This window comes from Anticarsia gemmatalis, chromosome 1, assembly GCF_050436995.1.
Source record: "Anticarsia gemmatalis isolate Benzon Research Colony breed Stoneville strain chromosome 1, ilAntGemm2 primary, whole genome shotgun sequence".
Classification (NCBI taxonomy): domain Eukaryota; kingdom Metazoa; phylum Arthropoda; class Insecta; order Lepidoptera; family Erebidae; genus Anticarsia; species Anticarsia gemmatalis.
In genome coordinates this window covers 10628457-10652637 of record NC_134745.1, presented here as the reverse complement: position 1 = coordinate 10652637, position 24181 = coordinate 10628457, and the positions used below count along the sequence as shown (strand labels likewise).

Genomic DNA, 24181 nt, shown 5'->3' with positions numbered 1-24181 from the left:
GATACCCGCGCAAATCATCTCTAGGGCTGAATATTTAATTAAGCGTAGTGTACTTATGTATGTAGGTGTGTGCTTAATATTTTAATTTTCACAGTATATGGGCGGAACAATCTTGGACGGGTGTTTGTAAATTCTCGTATTTGAATGACGTCGTATTCATGCAGAATTAATAGGTGATAGACATGATACAATTGTACCATTGTAACTCCTTAATTTTCCCTCTGTGTATATTTTTTTTACTACCATACTCTATTCAAAAACAAACATGAAAAAAAATCAAACCTCTTCCCGTAAATACGGATTTTACTCATTACAGAACACATCGCCGTATTAATATACATAATATGTTACAAATACAATTTAGTCCATTAGACTTTTTGTAGGCAACAATTTATGTAAACGAACAGTACATATCTCTTATACAAAACAAATGGTGCTCCATCAAATAGCTATACATTATTTATAACACCGGCAAACTTCCGCCAATAAGGTTGAAATATATGCTACAATTTTCACACTTCGCTGTATTATCGTAGAGTCGATGACCCGGCGTCGATTTCTCCTGAAACTACTTACATTACCGCTAACGGTCAGACTGGATGCTAATTGTAAGGTGTCACAGTTCAATGCTCCAATAACTCGCACGATACCAATCAGTGGACGCATCACTATGGCGACCACAGACCAACCCCCTGTGTCAAAGCAAACTTTGTCAACCATGCGTTACAAGCACCCATCGATACTTAATCGCATTCTGTGGTTCAGAACTTTTCATTGAAAGATTGAGCTTCTTTAATTGCTCATCTGGTAGATCAAGAAAAGCAAGGACATCATATCATAATTCCCATACATCAACAAAATAAGAGTGTCTAGAATCCGTTTTGCTGAAAGGTTATACTAATTTAATTAATTAATGTTATTATCACTCTAAGAACTCAAAGCCTAACCCCTCCCTCATTTGTGACGAGACCCTTGCCCAGCAGTAGGACACTAATAGGATAAAAAAACATACTGAGTGTGTTAAAGATTATACCTTAAAAAATGAAGCAATTCATCTATATCAATTACTTAAAATTGAGTTATAAATACTGCCCATTCTAATCGAAAGCAACAGTTTCCGCGCGAAAACCCAAACATCATTAGTATACATTTTCCAATTAGGCGATTTGTAGTATGTTGGGCGTTATAACACGACCGCGGTGTTCACTGGCTTGTGACGATGTTACTGTATGAATACCGCTACGCATTATGGGCTATTTGACGCCTAGTGTTCTCTTCTGCCCGTTAAACACAATAAACCTGACGTTTCTGTCGCATACGACTATTTATAAGCCATATTTATCGTGAGATCACCACAATGAATGTAGTTTACAAAGACTTATTGTTTTTAGATTAAATTGGGTTGTCATCATTTGTCATATTAAACGAGAGTATAATTAAAGAGGAGCGGAGGTATAAAATTCTATTTTCGGCGTCTGAAAGTCACAAACGATGCTTTTCCACAAAGCAGGGAGCTGCTCTTTAAAAACTCTAAATTTGAGTTTAGGAAGTATATTGAATTATTTTTACGTTATAGGCAGCGAACCAAAGATACCAAATTGTAGCCTATAATAAAAAATCTATAGCACATACTTATTCATCCTACCTATGTATTGAAAAACTTCTTTAACTATTCTTTAAAAACATATTCATCAAGACTCAGCTAAATGCAATTGTATTTTTTATCTCATCGCTCATAACCATGAAATATTTAGATAGTACTGTTGTGAATTAAATTTTCGACAATACAGTTTATGTTTCATCTACAATTCTTTACAGGCCATCAGATAAACAAAGTATAACCTCGACCTTCCGTTTTACCTATAACCTTTAGGAAAATCCGTACCTATTACTGACTATTGTATATCTAAATATCAATATCGTTTTTTTACGGAATTAGAATTAAGTTACAGTATTGCCGACCGAAATAACATTCAAATGTGAACAAAGGAATGAACTTTATAATAGGTATTTGAATACACAATAGTGTGTAGGGTTAGGTCACAGATACAATGATAAAATAGCAAGAGACGAGCCGACGAACTTCAGGTTGGGCTTGAATTATAATAATAATACGTTACGAAACAACTGCCTACACATAGATCAAGGACTAGGCTCGTCATTACAGAGGTACAATGCTAGCGATTATATAAATTATGGCGTTTGTCTCTTATAATAATTATCTAAATAATAGTTACATTGCTTCTAGTCATTGCGTAGTCGAAGCTTCCACACCAACTCTCACGGTGATGGATACTTTAAACGTGTATGATATCGATCTACACGTCAAACTTAATCAATTTGCTATTAGTGCTCATCTAGAATGTTGCACGAAAACATGCGCACCAAATACTAATATGGAAGGCAGGGAACGGCCTGTTATAAATTTAGTTGAATCCAATTAGTTAGCAATATTTTTATGAGCGGTTTCCTTTAAACTTACAATGCAATAAGTAGTGACCAATTATCGTATTCTTTTCTATTCGTTTTGTTACATTAATATCTGTGATATTGTTTTAAATAATGCATGTAATAATACTAATACATATACAGAAATTGATGTTACTCCTCATTCGTTAAAATTTAATCAAAATTTAATGTTAGACAAACGAGGTTGGATATTAAAATTGCATCGCACTAAATGTGTATAAAACGCGCTCACCATCTTCGTCGTTTATGTAACATTTTCTTGAGACCATTTCGCGCCAGTATGGATCAGGAAATACGAGGTGTAGTGTAATAGATGAACCAAGTTATCAGTGCATCTGTACCATTAACGGTACATCAGTTGCATAAAGTACCAACGGGTTGCACAATCGAAGCAATTCACTCTCGTTGCGTGTCCCGCGCGACCGCCATTGTCGCGCACGCGCTTTACTGAGAACGTTCCCGCGTAAAGGGGGCAAAAAGCGCGGGAACTACGCCTAAACAATAATGGCCGACATAACGCTACGAATGTTATCTGTCGCCGGTATGTGGTACTTGCTGTTTACAACATAGAGAATGTTCTCATTGCTTGTTTCAATGAAAACGCTCATTACACATTTACGTTATTTACGGGTTACTGAAATTACTGTTTATATGTATATAAAACGTTACGAAATTCCCGCAATAATTAGTAGGTAACATTTAAACAATTTCAGTTGTATTACAGACTATTTGAGAGAGCATCTCAGGTCTACTGAGTACTGTTGACATAAGTCATTATGTTGGTAAACAAGACTGTATCCTGTCGTTGCCCGCATATTCTGATTAATCACATACATTTTACAGCTAAAGAATTCCGTTGTTTCAACAAACACCGGACAAACAAACAATCTGCATTCGCCATAATCGATTTCATTCAACCTCAGTAACATTGTAGTTCTGTTGTTAACTCGACTTCGTTAACACTACATCTCAACAAAGTTGAATCTATAGGATTTTCTTAAATGTTACGATGATTGTGCAAGGGGAGAAACTTTCAATATAAGTTGCATCTGTTAATTTAACTGTCATTACAACATGGTGAACGGAAATTATGTGTTGTACGGGGACAGGCCGTCCTCTGAGTCGGAGATAGTAGACGATCACGTCCATTCACGCAACGATCGCAAAATCAAACGTAAGAACCACAGATCGGCCAACGAGCTACAACATACGTTGAACTTAGCTCAGTTAGACAACGAAACTGATTCTGTCAAATACGAGAAAAAAATTAAAGAGCCTAGGTTGTTGCGTTTTGTGCCTACTACTGACGTAGAAGAACACTTTGTATCGGAAAAATTCGAGACGTACGATTTAAAGCCGACGGAGGAGCGGCCGAGACGATACGCATTCACAAAGAAACCGAAAAATCCAGCGGACGGTTCTGTCAACTACGCTTACTCACGCTCGAGCAGCAGCTGCAGCTCGCCGAACGCCAATCTGCCGACTATATCCGAGCACGGCGAACAGTACGGAACGTACAGAGTGCGCGCGATGCCTAGCCCTACAGTCAACGATCTCATTGCCGGCTACGACACTAAACTCGACAAATATTTTTCCAAACCGAGGGATGTTAAACCATTCGCTGCTCAGGTATGCGACCATATCATTCTATTTTTGTACATTTTAATTCAGTGACAGTGATATCGTGTTAATTAATTATCAATTTAATATACTTTATTGTAAATAAATTCATAATTTTGAGGTAACATCAGTGGTAATTATATAAAAGATAATTTATGTACTGTGAAATTCTTTCGCTTCATTTATATTAATGAAGATAGTATATAAAATATTAGTCATCCCACAAATATGCGCGATTATCTAACAATTATAAAATGTCAATGTGCGTGGGGTACAGCAAAAGTGTTTAAAACAGTTTAAACAAACTTCAAAATACATTAAAAGTTTATGGTTGGATATTTCGTATCTATGAGTTAAATCATTCAAAATAAAAACAAAACTAACGCGCTAATATAGCTAGGTGAGAAGTGAAATGACTCTATTATAAAATCCGATCCGCTAATACCATATAATCTTACGAGATTATCTTCAAAACTGAATATAAATTTGATAAACTTCCGACAGCAGATTTGTGTCAAAATCTTGAGTTAAATCGACGGTGATTAGATGCTGATGGTTATATAAAAAGAACGTTAGCTCACTTCACGTTTTGTAGACTCTAGAAATACAATGTATTAATATTCGAACATTTATAAAACGTAAAAATAAAATATTCAAGCCTAAAATGTGGGGTTATTCACCAACTCGACACAAGAAACTGGACACACATGTGTCCAATTGGTGAAATTCAAAATAAGTACAACTAATTATTTCGTCATGTGGATACGCTTTAGTTTTTACGCGTGTCCGTCACACACGTGTGTCCAGTTTCTTGTGTCGAGGTGGTGAATAACCCAAAATGTGCTATGGCTTCCCTTCTCTTCCTTAAATCCAATCAATGAATTAATTCTATAATTATTTGAATTCGTCCCAGCCTATAAAATCCGGATGAACATTCTAAACATGTTAATATTTCATATAGAAGGATCGTGTGATTACGTGTAGTAATAGAGCTGGTTAATTGGACTACAAGTAACCAGATTTTAATGTATATTACTGCATTTTATAAGGTGGTTGCTCATAAACTAATTATGATAGCGATATCTAGTCGTGCTGAAAGTGGGACATGTGTGAGCGTTGATAAGCTCTAAGTTACATTATGGCCAAATGCCTTCCGCATACTAACATACACTGAATTGAGCAAGTAAAAACTTGGACGCGGAGTATCCAGTTGGAGGTAGGTCTTGGCCACTTTATGGTGACTGTTGAACGGAACTCTGGAAAACTGTGGAACGACGGAACACCGTCAGGTTTTTAGTCGGTATGCCCAAATTTAAAGCCGGTATGCATGGCCGGCGGGAGAACCCAGCAGAGCCCCGCTTCCCCCCTGGGGCGGGACATGCAGTAATGTATTTTCCTGACGAAAAATAAAATATAAAAAGTAAAAACTTAACGGATTATTCCAGTTTTAATCCTTCGCATCCACAAAACTGTTTCTAAAATATCTATTTACGTCTATTTATTGCTGAGTTATAAGTTATTTTAAAACTACTGTTGTATAAATGTTATTTTAATGAGCTTGCAGGAAATTTGAATAAAAAATATAATTATCTAACTCCTTGCTTCTTCTAAAACAAAATATCTATATGAGACTTAAACATTCGCGAAGTTTATGTGATAATTATGTACATTATTCAATAATACGATCATTATTTCGTAATAACGTTACATTAACATTATTAAAACAAGAATGATGTGTTTAAACATAATTCACAACTTATTCAATCGCGAACAAATAAATACAATCGCAGAAGCCTCATAATTTGAGGGAAATCATAAAACCACGACAGATGATGATTCAACGTTTAGTATATCTGTTATTTAATACGATACAAAGTTGTTGATTTGTTAATATTTTTTCGAGTAATATATTGCGACAATATGCAATTAAACAACCTTAATGATTGGACACAGGCGTAGGATCGACAGTTATCTCACGATCCACATCATAAGTCGCCGTTTTATTGTTGAGGAAAATATTAATGACTCTTATAATTGGAAATATAAAACGGGTGACCTAGATTGTGAAGAAAATACTCGGTTTATGGATATTACGATGCGCATTGTTGAGTTTATAGTCACAACATCGACAGCTCGCATAACATATATTTACATTTTATTATTTATTATTTTTATGATGAATGTATAATGAATAATATATCATGAAGCAGTTCCTCAAAAGAGCTTATTAGTGTATAATAAAACTTTGCCCAAGATGTTTAACAGTATCCGTAACTCATGAATTTGGTAAGCTCCTACTTATATTTTTTTTAAATGCCAAAGTAACTCTGTCTATCTGTCTGATACGCTTTTACATCTAAATTACTGAACCGATTTCAATGAAATTTGGTACAGAGATAGAACTGGCCTTGAGAAACAGGATAAGTCTATAGAACTCCAACTTTTTATCGCGAAAAACGGGTTAGGAGAGGGGTTGAATATTCGTGTGATTCTGTCACTGAAAACCACGCAGACGAAGTCGCGGGAAAGTGAAATTAAATATAAACATATTTACGAACATACCAGGGATTCATTAATAGCACATAATATCTCATATAATTATCTGTCATTAAGCATTAATAACCTCGTTTATTCCTACGGTAGCTTAACCATCAACTTATCTTTATTGCTTAACGTCGTTAACATGAAATCCAGAAGCACTCTTAAATTACACGGTTGAAGAATAGAATTCTAAAATATATATATTCAAATATTTTGACAGTTAATATGTAATTTGTATGGATTAAGATGATACAGCGCCGCGGGAGTCCTACAATTTACACGAACGTTCAACATAAGATTAAACCCGTTTACCAATACCGATGTAATTTATATCAGAACGATGCATCGCAAACACACTATTTCTGTTAAATATTTCCTAATCGATTAGTGTTTACCAAAATAATATTCATCTAATAGATCCTACTAATGCGAAAGTTTGTGAGAATGTATGTATTATGGATGTTTGTTACTCTTTCACGCAAATACTACTAAAGCGATTACGATGAAATTTCGTATATGGGTAGCTGAAGACCCATAACACATAGGCTACTTTTTTTTATCCCGGAGTTCCCGAGGGATCGGGATTTACACGAGAAGGGTTTCCACGCAGACCAAGTCGCGGGCGGCCTCTAGTATAAAATAAATCAATGAGTTACTGCCTCAAAAAATCGTAGTAATCTCTTTCATATTAAGTAAGTTTTAACAAGATGTTACAATGTATTTAGATGTTTCTCACGATCGTACGTTTCAACTGCTAAGTCTTAAGTTTACGGAAGAAATGTAAACTGAGATAATTAATGGTTACATAACGATGACAAATAACGCGATAGCGTAAAGTTGTCATAATATTATACCTCTATGTTCAGAAGATGATTTAAACAACAACATACTTAACGATGTTCCACATTTGTCAAGAAATATTTTATTTTACGTCATATGCATATAATCTAGTCTTAATAATCATGTTACTTTCTTCAACAACCAAAATCCAGTCTAGTTACAATTTATTGCTCTAAAATATTTAAAACATATCGATAAATCAGAAGCGAATTACAATCGATTAGATTAATTTAAATATCGCCCACATTCCTGGCCGTCTTTATGATAATAACGACAGATAAATAAGTCTATGGCCCATAGACCGTGTCGCTATGTGATGTTTACAGATGCTTCCGTTCTTTCTCGAATTTCGATTTATTGTGCCTATTCCACATAAAAACTTTCTAAAGCATTCTGGTAATAAGAAAAGACATTGCACGGCGCTCAATGCATTTTAAAAACTTACATGTCATTATGAGTAAGTAATTTATTTCAGTATTGCCTGCGTAGGAGATGATAACCTTGCATAAATTATGCCATTTTTTGGTACTTTATTAAAGTTATGACCTGCACCAACATGAGCTTTCTTCCATTTATACATGACACAATAAAATGTTTTTTTGAGCATCACGTAACTATATTGATATGAATACAATACGATTTTGTTGTTTTGAATAAATATTGCATATAATTCGTTCGACGCGTGGGTGTATTGACTGTTATGGTTAAATATACATATCTTTAAATTTTTATTGTGATCGTTATCTCGGAATTCGGTACAGCTATTAAGTCATTATAACTAATAGCTCGCATATGTAACGATATTGCGAATTCTATGTCTCGACCATATATGGTTACTTATTGGCTATATTTCAGCTGCGGTATTCGTGGTAACATATCCCATGTATATTTAAGCATTTATAAAACTTAATCTAAACCAGAGTATGCTTTGAATTCTCAAATATATGAAGATAAGCTCAATTAAATACGTTACCCGGTTCTGTTGTGTGGTCTTATGAACCGAGTTAGTCTGAGGTGCTTCAGATTATAGTTGGCAATGCACCCTAAGGTAATGATGATTGAAAGTGATTAAGCAAAGCCTGAGAAAATGTTTTGCTGGAAATTATCATTAATCATTTTCTTTCTTTGCCTACAGGGATCTCACCCGGACAGTTTGTACCGCGTGCCGGCGGACAGCAGCGCAGGCGCAGGGAAGGTGACGCGCGTATTACGGCTGCTGCGGTGGCCCGTCGCGCTTTTAGCAGTCTGCATCGCGCTAGCAGTCTTCGTATATTTCCTTATGCCTGGTAAGTACAAGTAAAAGTCACTAATTAATGATAGGCAATGATTATAAACACTCAGGTTCCAATACTAAGGTAGACACTTACTTACTTAATTCAACTATTATAAAGCAGTGTCACAAAATATCCGTTCAAATCTGTTAAATATTGAGTGCGTTTTTTATAAGAAAGTATCTATTTCAGGCCTATTAATTAAGAGAGTATCTAACTTATTTCAGTGGCCTAGAATATCGAACGATGACATTTTTTATTAACGGTTGCCAACTTCTTATCACAGAATCAGTATTTTTGTTACCACTGCACCTTTTTGTGAATTATCGCCTTTCTATACCTTTCACCCGTTTACCTATTTACGACCTGCTGTCGATTCTCCATTTACCTTTCTCGTAGATACAATCTATACGAGTAAAATCCACTTGTATTTTTATTATTTCATAAATCATAAAACGAACACACTCTCAAATGGCAAAGCGCATTTAAGTAAATTAAGCGCATTTTTATGCAACAGCTATTAGACAATCATAGCACGTATCAAAATTGTTTAGAGCTTTTTATGGAACAGAATTCCGGTTAGTCGTAGTTATTCTCTCAGTATGTACATATATGGTGTTTACAAGGCTTTGTCGAATTGGTCACGTCGAGAACTTTCAATTTCCCAAACATAAAGCCCCAATATCTGTAGCTTTGCATCATACCGCACATATTTGTACTCGTGGGTATCGCGCGGATACTGTTATTACTACGGTCATTGCAACTCGATCTTTACTCTCGTTTTCTCACATATATCAACAATGTTTATGAAACATTGTCACTTTTGAACAGCCCATTACGAAAATAAAATGATGTGTAATTCCTTCAGTTAGTCAAATTTTTATAGGCCCTAAAATTAAGAGCAACTTAAAAGTCAGAGATGAGTTTGCAGACAAGTAAAAGGAGTAATTCCACTTTTGTACATTTTTTGGATTATGGCGAGGGTAAAGGCTTTAATATTATATTCATTTGTAAACATATTAAACATGGTTAAAATTGCCTAAGATTTATTCCGAGAGTACATAACTTACTTTAGTATAATTTGTAACTTAACATTAATATTGTCGCTATAACATCATTTTCTCTATTCCGCCACTGATTCAGTCGTAAACCAATACAAATTCCCATGTAGATTTTGACGGTGATAATATCGATTATATCAGACGCTATTCAACATTCTTGATCGAAAGTCGTTATTATAATGTTGTCGAGGCGTCTGTTGATGTTGGGGCGGAGTAGCGACGGATGGCACGAGCGGTGTCAGAGGTTAAGCTTATACCTACGTAACGAGGCCCGCCACGATCGGCGCTCGATGCGCTCCATACAACCTACAAACGACGAGTCGCCTATAACATTGACCATTTTAATAATATATTGATTTTGTATCATCATATCCATAATTCAATGAAGTCATAGTTAAAATTAAGTGCTGAATACCCAATTTTCACATTGAAACCCAAATAATATTCGCCGCCACGTAATAGACTTTTATTAGTCTGCAAACATTAACGTAATTGGATTCCAGTTTCGTAAAGACTTCATCACAATAAAGTCTGTCATAACATCATTTAATTAATACTTTTGATTCATTGACAGACATGACCTGATCTAAAAATATCTCACAATTTGCATATAGAAAGTTCTGTAATGTTAATTTTTGCGTTAAATTCAAGTAATTGCCCTCAAAACGGAAGCTGAAACATCGTAAAATAACTTTCAAAGCAATTATAGTCCTTTTCATGTGCTGAGTGTACTTTGATAAGAATAATACAAGGCACTCGAAACTTTTGATCTCTTCATAAATATTCAGCCACTTTCACATCTCACACGCGAAGGGATTTTTTAATAACAGATTTTAAATGGTAAAGTAAAATCGTGGCGAGCAATAATTTGATTGCGTGGGGTGCGCAGGCGCACGGCGGCAGCGCGCACCGCCCGTGTGACCGGATGCGTTCCGTCTCCTTTGTTGCTCTCATATTGTGTTTTTATTTGCGAAGGATACGTAAAAACGAAAGTTGACCTCGCCAATGTTCTCGTGCATCCATAAAGGATGTAGGCAGGTTTATTTTTATACTTGATCCACTTTTTCTCATTTCTTTTCCTTTTTAGATAGATGAAATGACATCTTGTTACATTGCACTTTATGTAACGTGCTTTAACATTGAGTAATATCATTAACATTACACAAAATATAGTTTAGGAGTAAAAAGCTTTTTTGGTTTCTAGATTATTAGTAATGACTGTAGTAAATAAATTAATGTAGTTTTTGCGTACTGCAATTATAAATGCTTACATTAGTCAGCGATTGTTTGTTATTATTTATAAACACAATTCAATAGTAGAAACACAATTGCTAGTAGTGTGTTCTTCGAATAATGGACTTCATTAGTAATAATCAACAACAATAGGTGTTAATAAACTATATTTTTATACATTTTTAGATGATCAGTACATAACGTTCTTTCTATTTATCTTTCTATCCCGCTGTCGCGCTTTATAGAAATATACAATATTCACTATTCAGTGTTTCAAAACCACTCTGAAAAATTTACAAAATTTTTAACCCTTGCTCAACACAGGAAACGTCTTATGTGTTGTAAAAAATAATCTACCGAATAGTATTTATTTGTATGACTTCATTTTAATTAATTAATTTGACCGAAGATAACTTATACTTTTACTTACAAACAAACCTTATAGAAAACAAAACGCCGCTTTTCTTAATTTCAAAAGAATGCCTTAAGTTATTACAATGCGGATGAAAAAGATCCACGCCCATGTAAAATGAATTAAGTTTCGGATTATAAAACTCAGTGCTCTCACTCCAAAGCTCTATGCAAACGTGGAGATACGTAATACGTGCGAAATCAATTATGAAATAAATTGAAGGCTGCATCTCCGTGGATGCAAATTACTTCGCTTTGTCGTACATTACAATAATCAACAAATAATTGTTATAACAATCAAATGTTTAACTTAATTTGTGATCATGCGTGGCATTTGGCAATCTGAGTCATTGTCGTGAGAGATGAAGTCAAGGAACTTAAAGTTGCATATTGTCGTAATATTTTTGAAAGTAAGAAATATTGTCTAATAGATTTAGTGAGAAGTTTTAGTAATAGAATTCTCTAGTTACAAGCGGTCTAATCCCAAGCGTAGTACTACCCAAATATCTCAATTAATACCGATTGCCTTTAATAATGATTGCCCCAATCTACGGGGTAATAACCTATGTAATTTAGGGTATAAGCCGAACCTTAATACATTGGAAATACTTAAGTTAAAATACAGAAATAATATCAGCTTTATTGTACTACAGTTTAAACATGTATCAGTATTACGAAACAATTTATCGATAGTAATATCGGCAGTATATAATTGCAACGAAATTAAGGGCCTAATTTATAGTATGTACAAACTGCACGTGTAATGTTCTAGCGAGGTGTGGTCGCCTGTAGGTTTCAAACGTCTCACGTGTAAAGTAATCTACTAAACTAGCTAATGACTCTGTGGCTATGTAAGGAACACCTTGTACTGCGAGTTTGTAAGTAAGTGTCTGTGTAAAAGGTAAAAAGGTGGTTATACCATTATTTTAGATACAAAAATATCGGCTTATACATAATTAAAGCCCTTTTTCAAGTTCTGGTACTATTTACGCGTAACACGTCATCCACCGCACTTGTAAGAGGACATCGTGTACAAGTAAAAAAAGATCGCAATCTATTTCAGCAGAGTAATAACAATCCTACAATACTGGTGGTAATTTATTTTTAAAACATTAATGAAAGATTTCCCGGAAGATAATCCTGGTCATAAGCTTTCCCTAAAGCTCAGTGTGCCAAATATCATTATAGTCCGTCCAGTAGCCTTCTCCTGAAAGATTAACAAACATATATACATTTTTTCATACTTACAAACTGTCGCATTTATAATACATGCTGTAAGCCTAAGTTAGCAACATTTTGCTTTGTAATGGACGTCGCACTTTATTCAGTTCTGTGGCTTACACGCCATTCGTTCACAAATTGGGTTTCATTTAGCACACACCTCGCACTGTTATGTAACGTATAATCATTTTAATTACCTACAAACTAGAATACTTGGACCGACAGCCTGTAAACTACATCCCATACATTAGATCACACTTCTGAGAAAATATTGCACGTAATAACATGTAGGTAGAACTTTATTAATGAAAATCTACAAGCTATGACGTATCCATAAGTCTGTAATGTGATTAATTCAGTAGCACGATTGGACAGTCATTACTATCGAGTATCGAGAGTTTGACATATTATAAAATGTTCTGCTAAAATAGTTTCTACGACGCCCGCTAGAGGCGCTGAACCAATTGTCATACAATTTTTTTCGACAGCTAACAGGTTGTCGGTAGTCGAAAGTAGTAGAGTATCGAGCTACAGAAAAAAACTGTTATTTTTGAAGTAATCACATTACACTCTCAGTCAGTCACAATAGCAATAACGAGTCTTTAAAGTGACAAATTAAATACATTACCTAATCGTGAAGAGAATTTATGGATTCAATATTATCTAATAGTCATCAAATCAGCATCCGTCAATAGTTTAATAAATCTAAGTAGTTTACAAAAGACGCGCAGATAATTAACGGACTGTAGATAAAAATCAACATTTAACACTTTGATAAGCGATCATTTCTTCATTATAATCATGTCACGTTTTGTATTAAACATTGCTTTTCTAGTAAATGCAATTAGTAGCTATTTATTATACCTATTTAGAGGTAGTTAGTTTGAAAATATTGATCGCGAGGTCGGTTTCATTTGCGGTATCTATGACAATAAATGATTAAGTCCCAAAGGCTACAAAACGAAAGCTACACGCAAAATTCCTTTGTTTCTAATGGCTTTTTAATGTCATTGTAGGCTGTTCTTTTAAAAAGTATTTTATTTGTTTAGTTCAAAAAAGATGGCATAAATATCATTTGTTTTCACATAGATCATAGCAATAATCTTGTTTAGCAGCTATTTAAAATTCTAATTCAGAAACTAGACACATATTTTTAATCTGTAGAACATATAATCTTATCTGAGTACATTTATGAAGAACAAATAAATATGATGACATGTGATTACTACAACACACTACACAAAGCCTAAAGAAAACTTATTCAAATTAATCAAAATAATTACCTATTGATACGCCTGATCAGTGAACATCATCATTCATTGCCTATTTCGTACCTAATATGTAGAAATTTCATTAACACAACATCTGATTGAATTATTGTATTGTTATAGTCTCTCACTTCCTAGATTGTTTCCATAAAGTTGTTTCCATAAATCCAAATTGTCCTTATTACTTTTAGTTAATAAATATTTAGAACTAGTTAAGTGTTTGGATTTTAATTTTGCCGTTTTGAGTCCAATGTAGTGTTAAAGAGAAATGAATATTACCGCTCAGATCTTTATATTTATTAGAACTTATAAGTCGGTACGTACCTTCATTTAAATGTAGCATAAGGATTATCTCGAACTAATAATGAACACGGAAAAACAAAGAAGATTCAAGTAATACCAGTTTAAAGCAATATCATTAATGTAGTACCAAGTTTGGAGATTGTGTACAAATACAAACTCCTTATTTGTAAAACAAGTCGACATCGGCACTCGTCGAGGAAGTTCTAGCTCACCTTTGACACTGAGCTAAGTCGAAACGGGAGCGTATCTAGTTACCTACTATCGTCACATTAGTTATGTATATGTGTTGTGCAACCACGATAAGGATTAATGGTGATACTAGGCTGACACCGGTGGAGGAGTGCCGCACCGTGACATCTTGAACCAAGCTTTCACCGGACCGTATCTTCGCTCTCTGTAAGGCTACGTTTGCAATAAGCATACAGTTTGATGCAAACGGTTCGCATACCTACATTGATATGTACAAATCGAAACAATGTCTGCAAAATATTTGTAGCGGCGCAAAGCCATCGTCTATCATAGAAAGTTTCCCAAAAAATGGTTTACTTTCTTCACACAAACATAATAAGAAATTACTCAATTTAACTAGCGGTTCCTAAAATATATTTTAGGAACAGTCACAAGTTGTCCTTTAGTTTTCGTCTTGGATGCAATCTGACAGTTTTCACACATAATGTACTAGACAGCGAATAGTTAGCGACGTACTGTTTGCCAAATGAGCAATACACTTACTGGGTCTTACAGAGCGTGCTTCCTACAACGCTACTACATAGTACTATGTATGAACTAGACACGATGTTACGTTACAGTCTATGGTCAGTCTACAACGCATTGCTACAGTTGTCGTACATTTACATATAGTAATGATATAAAAAACAATGTTTAATGGCAATTCATCAACAATACCCATTAAGTTGATATCTAATTGTATCTAATTGAAGCTGTAAATACTTAAAAACACGCGATTGTTTTCAGCGTTGACCTTAAACCGGTCACAGAAACAATCATAGATGCAACAAAGATGATGTCACTATTCAAATTATATTATTCAAATGATATGTCAATGGTCATCGGTCATGTCATGTCATGACTAAGTTATACGAGGTCTGAGGTTGGCAGGTTTTGAGCCCACGACTTTGAATAAACAGACCAATTAGATGCACACTTTTGTTGTATCTCTTTAATGCCCCTAAATTGCAATTTGATAGATATAATTCCTGTATTTGACCAACGAGATAAACCATGAAAATACTACCAAGATTCGATTTTTTTAAGATTTAACTAGTGGACTGGAATTCGTCCGGGTATAGTACCTACAATTTTATTCAGTCTATTCCATTCGCGAGGAAATTTTCATAACATCGATCCCATACATGCCTTATCCCGACAATTACAAACATATTAGAGAATATTACTATCCAACTTAGTTAATTGCTAAAAAATATGCGCGTACGTACATTTCGGTAGCGCATTTTTATTTATATAGATAGAGTTTATTATTCGGAGACTCAAATTTCGATTTATTTTACATAGGTGATGTGCTAACTCTCTCACAAATTAATTGACTATTTTTAGACGTACATTTCGGTACATCGTTGTCAATCAAGTCTGCATCGTTTTATATTCGACTTCCTATTCTAATGATGATGAATGAATGATTTTATGACTCGAGAGTAGGTCAGTGTGTTTAGATGTTATTAGATAGATTTGATTTTTAATGAATGTTTGTATTCATTAATTTTTTATACTATGTATTTGCAACGATACAATGAAATACAGTGTTTCGTTGAATTGGTTCAACTGCTGTAGCGCCTGCTCAAAATTTTATAGCAACACTACAAAACACATTTTCACTTTCATTTGAATACTACAGTGGTTTCTCCGGAAAGTATCTTACTCTGTATTTCACATATTATTTCACATAAATACGTCTTGTTTTTTTGTAAATTTATTTGGCATAATAATTCTAGTGAATAAAAGAGCTAATTGCCTACTACACCCAGGCTTGCAATACAATTCTATTTACGTAGGAAAGTTGAGATACAGGAAAATCTTTACTTTAAGTAGTACTTACGTAAAATAATATTACGACATGATTCTTAATTATATTTTTGACCATGTTTCAGACAACTTGGAGTCGAACTCGGGGACAAACGGCACCTACTGGCAACCTGTGATGGCAGGAATAGCAGGCAACCAAAACGGCGAACTGGAAGTTAAAAAACTTGTCCCCGCAGAGACCACTCCTAAACCCGGTATGTATTTTAAAACCTTCACAAAGTATTAAACAAAATAGAAAGAGAGAGCAAGCCGATGAACGCTAGACCTTCGTTATTTTAGTTAAAACGTTAAAGTTTTGTCCTTAAGCTAGACTAACATTTAAGGTTTAGGTAAACTTAACCTTTAAGTTTATTAACCAAAGCTACGGTGGCCCAAGTTTCGTCGTAACCATAATTCTTACCACTGTTAGGAACATGCAATGACGAGAGTTCAGGTTTTTATAAAATAACGAAGGTCTGGCGTGCGCCGGCTCTTGGTCTATATTAGTCTATAAACGTTATACATATACATCTGTCCGTTGGTGCACTTACTTCTTCAAAGCTATGTAAAGGTTTTTAGAGTCAGTCAAAGAGATTTCTAAAACGTTTATATGTACCCTGTATTTTAGATGGGAAGTTGTGAAAAATCCGTGCGAAGCCGGGCTGGGCTGGTTTAGTGGCCGATGTTATATTTAAATATATATTTTGGGCTACTGTAGGTACATGTTTGTTCAAACCAGAGATGCCATAGGTAACTACCATTCTGTAAACCTCCGTGAAAATATACTGTAAATGAGTATTGTAAAACATCGTTGCAGATTTGATTAGACCCACTTCACGTTCCTCTATTAGAAGAACATAATAAAGATTTCATACTTTAAGTGATCTTAACGTATAGATAACATGAATATTTTTGTTCAGAATTCGTAAATACTTTAGCTATATCAAGGAACACAAGTAACAATTCTTTGGGTAATAGATTAAACAACGTCAGTATTCACAAAACACTTCATGTGATACTTAAGCACCAAGAATTCCAATCAGAATAATAAATGTAATTATTATCACTATCGTTGTTTAGTTGTTGTACCTACACACAATACACCTACGTCCTACACCTTCACATAATTTATGCAAATTGGGTAATTAGCCAGCACAAGTTATTGCAATCACTTATTGTAAGAAATACGTTTGTAAACACAATAATTGCAGGTTCGAAAACATCGGAAATAGATTTCTACGACGCTGAAAACGATAAAAACGACGTCACATCCGTGATTGACATTATTCCAGACGCGAATCTCAATAGAAAACTACCCATACCACCAGTGTTTCCTACACATCTTACACCTGAAGTTCAATATGGAAACGAAAAAGCCGATTCAGAAAAAAGAAAACCCAAAATACTGGACGTTACTGTTCCCGAGGACACTACGTTAAAACCTCACATCACTCAAAAACCTGAAAAGCCTTTAGCAATATACTTTAAGGATGGGAATGACGCAACGACTTCAACTACAGAAACTATCGCCCGAGCAGAGACTATTAACGATTTTGCAAATTATGACCAAAAGCAAGCAAGCAAAAAAGTTGAAGAATACCCGGTGAAAACTCATCCATCAGTTTACAAAGAATATCCAGGTTTGAAAGAATACGAAGTTGGCCAAAGAGTACACACAAATCAAGATGTTTTCAGAGCGCAAGAGGTGGGACAACAATTTAACGTCAATCCAGAACCTCAAGATCTTTATGCTCGAGGTCCTTCAAACTATGATATCAACTTTACATCAGGGCATTCTAAACTTTTTGGTATCTCAATAGAAGACGCGGAAAAAATGAAATCGACCACTCAAAGTTCTTTATACAACACTAGAGTGTCCCCTACACTACCGACCTGGCGCGACGGAGATGACACCACGACCAAGAAGTATCCTATTAACACCTATTCGGATGGTAAGTTTAGACAACTTCTGTAATGGGTGCATGAGGTTTCATGATTTCATCAACTCCTGGTACGTAAACTGTTTATCACACAGCTCTTTCATTAGTACACACTGGGCGTTTGCGTTTATACATATTCACAGCACATTGTAATTAACCACAGCTATATTTAGACATAATGAGACTAAATGACATGTGCTATCTACAAAAACATTGATGTAAACACATCTTTCTGTAATATTCCAGTGCAATGTCGATCGACTCGTATGACGCTGTGTCGAGACGTGTTGCCATATGATTTAGCGGGTGCCGCGGCGATAGTGGGCGATGTAGAAATAACTTCACTTTTGCCACAAGTCGACTATCTGGTGGCAACTAACTGCAGTGACCGCATCAGGCACTTCGTTTGCGCTCTGCTGGAGCCCGAGTGTAGTCCGCCTCCATACCCGTCGAAAAAGCCATGCTATAATCTTTGTAAAGGTAAATATTCTATACAATACGACTAAAACTGAATATTTGTACATTTAAACATTTCCCCGATTCCTTTATTCCAGCTATTGTGGACAGCTGTGACGGATACATTCCTCGAGAGTTGACTCCCGCCTTCGAATGTAAGCAGTACACTCACAACAACTGTATAGCCGCGAAGAGTCCGTGTTACAACAGGGAGTTCACTTGCGGAGATAGCTCGTGTATACCTCGGGACTGGATATGTGACGGCAGAAACGACTGTCCCGCTGGGGAAGATGAAATAAAATGCGTTCAATGCGAAGCAAACGAATTCAAGTAATTCATTTATTATTAAAATTAACTAATTATGCAAATTGTCAAAGATTGGCAAAGATTTTTTGTAGATTTACCTATCTCCTATGTATGTTTTAGTTGGTGATTCTAGGATTTTCACATTTCACGTTGTGAACAGTTTAAAATTGTGATACCTGTGATGCCTATAAATAACCTTTTTTGTAGATGTCCTTCCGGTGGTTGTATCCTAAAGAGGTGGATGTGTGACGGCTACAAGGACTGCTCCGCGGGTGAAGATGAGACGGAAGATCTTTGCGGACCGCGTCACGTACAAGCCCCGGCTGACCGTCACAGTGAGCCTGGCGAGGAATCGGCCGGCTCTGCGCCCGCGCCCGCTGTTAGGCGACCTAACAAAGTACCTACTGGACAACGCAAAAACATTGACATCCACAAATCTAGTACGTTACTTACACTTTCCATATAACTTACAATGACTTTTAGTGGTTCTTTTCTTCTACATATTACTTACTGCGTTAAAACTAACTAATTTATCTATTAATACAGCTGTTGATGTTCAGTGTTTAATAAGTTTTAACATTATTTCCAGGAGAAAATGACAGCAGCAAGGAGCTACTTATGACCAGCGACAGCAACAATGCCTACAGTTTATCAAGAAACATCAAACCTTCACTTTCCCGATTAATGCCCTACAACCGAACTTCATCGTTCCGTTCATCAGCTAGAAAGAATAATAAAGATGACTACAAAGAAAAAGAAGAAGTAAAAGAGGATCAGAACGCGGTTACCGAAAAAAAGGCTCCGAAAGGTCTCCTTGACAACGAATCCATTGAAGACGTTAACATGGGAGACTTAGGGTTCTTCGATGAGTTTGAAAAGGAAAAGAAATTTGGAGACCAGAAGTTAAAGGCAACATTTGGAGTACCGCCACCTAAACAGCCATCTGCAAAACGACCACAGACAGCAGACGAACCAAACATACCACAACCACAAGCTCGATTCAATAAAAATGATAATAAATTTGAAAGAGTTATAGATGGTGGAGCATTACTCAGGGTAACCATGATTAATTATTCATCATAATTTAATAATACATTAATAAAATATATTATTTTACTTAATTGTCTTTGTAGAGAAATCTGTGTAGAGAAAAATCATCTTAGCAAATAACATGATACTTTATTATAGGAGCTTCAATTACCAATCACAATTTTTGAACTCTGAAACGATATCCGAAACAAAAACAAAATATTTCTTGTTCTGCATTAATGCTTCTTATAACTCAACTTTCAGAAAGCTGCCGCCGCGGATGCCGCTGAAGCCGCGGAGGCTGCTGACGTGAATGCGATGACGGATGATGATATGCCAGACACTAACAATACGTACATAGATAGGGAAGACTTCCCGAATAATGAGAATGTGCCAAAGCAAGGATGGGGTCGTGCGCATGCGTCGCCGTGTCCCAGCGGTGAACTTCGCTGTGTGGACGGACGCTGCATCACTCTCGCGCAGCTCTGCGACGGCACCATCGACTGCACAGACCACGCCGACGAAGACAACTGCTACACGTGATCCTTTACTCTAATCTTATCGGTAAGTAAGCTGTAGTAGTAGGGCTCACTCAACAACATACAAGTGATTATTTAAGGAAGGAGACTGATCGTCACAGGTAAACTTTTTTCAGAACGTCTTTTTTAATGTATCTGAGAACAGCTCTAAAAAAAGAATAGATAGATAGTAGAGGAGTTAGTGGTAGTAAGTCTAGTGATATAATAAATATTAAGAGGTAGGTATCTCTCTTCCGTTTTCAAAAAGGAAATGTTTATGATGTTTATTGTTAAATAAAGGTTTCATAAACAAATAAAATCAATTCCTCAATCAATAATTGAAGTTATCCACACGCGTGTGTTTGTTGTTAGTGTGTGCTGTTCCTTGCGAGTAGCCATTTTAGATTACTTCTGTCTCTTAGTCGAGTGTAAGTGTCCTTAAACTTTTTTTAAATAGTCTTAGAATTACAGCAGAAATTGGGCTCTGTCTCTATGGATAGTCCTGTAACAACAAAATGGAGTAAATGGATTTATAAAATATTTGGTGATGTAGCGGTATATTATAAGTTATGGTATATGATAGTATACGCTGTGATAAAGCAATGCATGTCTACGGTGTGTTAGTTGTCGGCTGCTAGGCTCAGTCGAATTGCCGTCCATGTTTGATCGTATTAAGTACCTGTAGGACAAACAAGTATTTAGATTATTTCTTTAAACGATTGAATGTAAAATAAACCATAGCTTAGCCGTACTCTTTATTTGTTAGACACTCGAAAATGTAAGTTAAGGAAACAACGAAACATTTACTTAACCCCGGTTTCTGAGGTACATTTAGCGGTAGTTTATCTATTCAATTGCGTTTGAACTCATACAAAAAAAACGCTATTGTATACATAAACTACCGCTAATTGTACTCAGAAACCGGGCATCAGTGAAGTAAATAAGTAATAATATTTGAATATGTTTAGATACGTAAAAATGAGTCCATAGCGATCTGTATTGTAAATAATCATCAAATAGATCATCAGTATCATTTTGTTGAGCTAAAACTAGTTTTAACATTAAGATAATTTCATCATAAAACATTCATTAATTTACTCTTTCACGAATTAATTATTATACATTTAATTTCATTAATGTTAGAATTACGCATTTGTAAATAGAGATAACAGCGAATTATTTATACAAATAAGTATTTATATAGTTAAAGTATTTTGTATAGTATTTCTCAAAAGTGTCACATTGCAATTATAACGCGATGCTTAGAGATTTCAATGTAAGATACTTCGTGCTGAGATTAAATTAAGTTAGATTATCTTTTCATAATCTTACATGGCTCGAAAGAAAAGTAATTAACCGACTCTCTGTTTTGGATCTTCTTTTTATCCTGGTATTAAAAACAAATAATTATTGTCATAATACACAAATACTTAGTTAGTCTAGGTTTTTTTTTTGTTGTCCCCACGAGGGTAAAACCGCTCCGTGAGGGAGTTTATTGCGATTGAACGCGAATAAACACTTCTGCTATTTGATACAGAATAGTTAGTCTAGGTTCGTAATGTCCAAAGTATGTCATAATAAAACTCTTTGTCCTAGATCCTATGGTATTAATGGGAATCTCTTCACTGTACTCAGTGTAAATTAATTATTTGTTATAAGATTGTTTTAAATAATTGTAAACCAAGGTATTTTATAAGATATCTATTGTTTTTTACTGTATTACATTAAAAATGTAGTTATCATTTTTATGATAATAAATATATGCCATGTTATATAATTGTTGTTTTATTTTCCTTACAACAACTATTTCCTACTACTAAGCAGTTTTTTAATAATGTTCAATAAATTTCGAATAGCAATTATTATACATAATTTTACGACTCCATATAGAAAATTCTATTCATGAAATAAACAAATTGTATTTTATTTTTTATTAACATTTCAGTATTTCATCAGTACCCTTACTTTTAGATTGGTATAAAATGTTATTAGATTTAAACTTTAAAGTTAACTGTCATGCAATGTGCCGGAGCTGGAGCCTCTTGGCTTACTAAATAAGCCAAGTGGATTGATTTATGTGTAAGCACTTATCTGCTAGCTGTTTAGCAGTTCTATGATTATAATAATTACGTCCTAGATTTAAAATTAAAAGGTTACAGCGTATAATGCGATTATAATTAGTATAAAACAAATGATTTATTTGCGATTAGTTTTGTAATGCCTGTTTATTCATTATACTTTGATTTTATTCGGGTCTTAGCTGAATATACCTATGTTTATTTTTATTGCATTTACCTCTAATGGAGATAGGGCAACTTTACATGCAAACGAAGCAGAGCAAAATGCCTCACGGTTGCGATTTTTTCACAGTACCTTAATTATTTATAAGTAAACTTAATTAATTAGCTATCTACCTATCAAGAAATTATTTCTTGAATTAAATTCTAATGATAATGAATATAAGAATTTGTTGATATGGATCACATAGCCTTGTTCAAATATTTTGTAATTAGTATCTAGTGTGCCTATTTTAGGGTTTATGTGATGATCCATTACTCATAGATAAGTATGATCTATTCGAAACAGCTGCAAGTAGTCAACTCCCAAGTAAAGCAACTAGACCGGAGAGGAGAACTCTACAAACATTCCACCATTTCAATCATCCAAAAGAGAACAATTCGGATTACCTACTTTAGTTTAAGGAGAATAATTAAATAAGTTTTTTTTTTTTATTATTATTATTACCTATTATGTTTAATACATTAAATATTGGTTATGGACTGACTCAATTTCCTCTTTTTTAATAAAAATTGCTTTCCTCTGGCACGAATACAGGCTCTGCAACGGCGTACATAAGACCTTTTCACCAGTCAAGCAAATTTTCTTGCATTTATTTCCTCTGACGCTGTGGCGAATTTCTGATAGATTTTGTATTTATTTCGAAAAGACTTTTTCTTTTATGTATTCCCAGTAAAAAATATCTACTGGATTTAGATCGGGGGAACGAGGAGGCCATCAAATTGAACCATTGCGTCCGATCCATCTGCGAGGATACTCTTCGTTCAAATAAAAATAACATTTTTAATGGCAAGAAAAGTGGCAAGTGTTGCACCATTTTGAAATCTTGATTAAATGCGCCAACTTTTGAAATAACTTGCCAAGGGTAGTGTAGTACATTTTTTTTTCAATATGAAGCGTCAAAGTTAACTAACGATATTTTTGTGAACCATGACTCACTAAAACTTAACATTTTTTATGAAATTAACAATGTTTTGTGCATAAATTTGTTTTACGATTAATAGCATATTTAATGAACATCACGAAATTAAAAAAAACACAGCGAAATTGTAATATTGGTGATCACAGGACTTGAACATGCGACCAAGGGTGTGGAATTTCAACTTTTTTGAAAATTGTCTATTTGCTGAACTAAGTTATATGGATTTTTTTTTAATTTTTCCTAGAACCGGTATGACTTGGCCTTTCATCCTGTCTCGATTATCGTTGAGTTTTGGGACACCCTGTATATATCGATATTCATGATATCCGTCTCGGATCCAACCAACGATAGAACTTTGATCTTGACTACTTTGCTTTACTCGACTTTAACAATCATACGATCTAAGCACTTAGTCAACACGATACTACGACACG

At 34.8% G+C, this 24181-nt stretch overlaps 1 protein-coding gene across 6 annotated transcripts in view; it reads left to right on the top strand.

The window, feature by feature from the left end:
• The window catches only part of LOC142975745 (uncharacterized), a 73912-nt gene extending 51608 nt beyond the window's left edge, over nt 1-22304 (top strand). For 2 of the 6 annotated variants that reach the window (XM_076118805.1, XM_076118788.1), the window contains exons 2-10: nt 3393-4098; nt 8606-8756; nt 16365-16493; nt 17490-18230; nt 18465-18698; nt 18773-19004; nt 19188-19420; nt 19570-20036; nt 20274-22304. In XM_076118805.1, the coding sequence (XP_075974920.1) occupies nt 3544-4098; nt 8606-8756; nt 16365-16493; nt 17490-18230; nt 18465-18698; nt 18773-19004; nt 19188-19420; nt 19570-20036; nt 20274-20552 (3021 nt within the window). In that variant the 5' untranslated portion in view covers nt 3393-3543 and the 3' untranslated portion in view covers nt 20553-22304. Of the gene's footprint in view, nt 1-3312; nt 4099-8605; nt 8757-16364; nt 16494-17489; nt 18231-18464; nt 18699-18772; nt 19005-19187; nt 19421-19569; nt 20037-20273 lie in introns of all 6 variants that reach the window. The other 4 variants (XM_076118814.1, XM_076118798.1, XM_076118823.1 and 1 more) reach the window with 4 other exon arrangements.
• Nucleotides 22305-24181: the final 1877 nt, after the last annotated feature.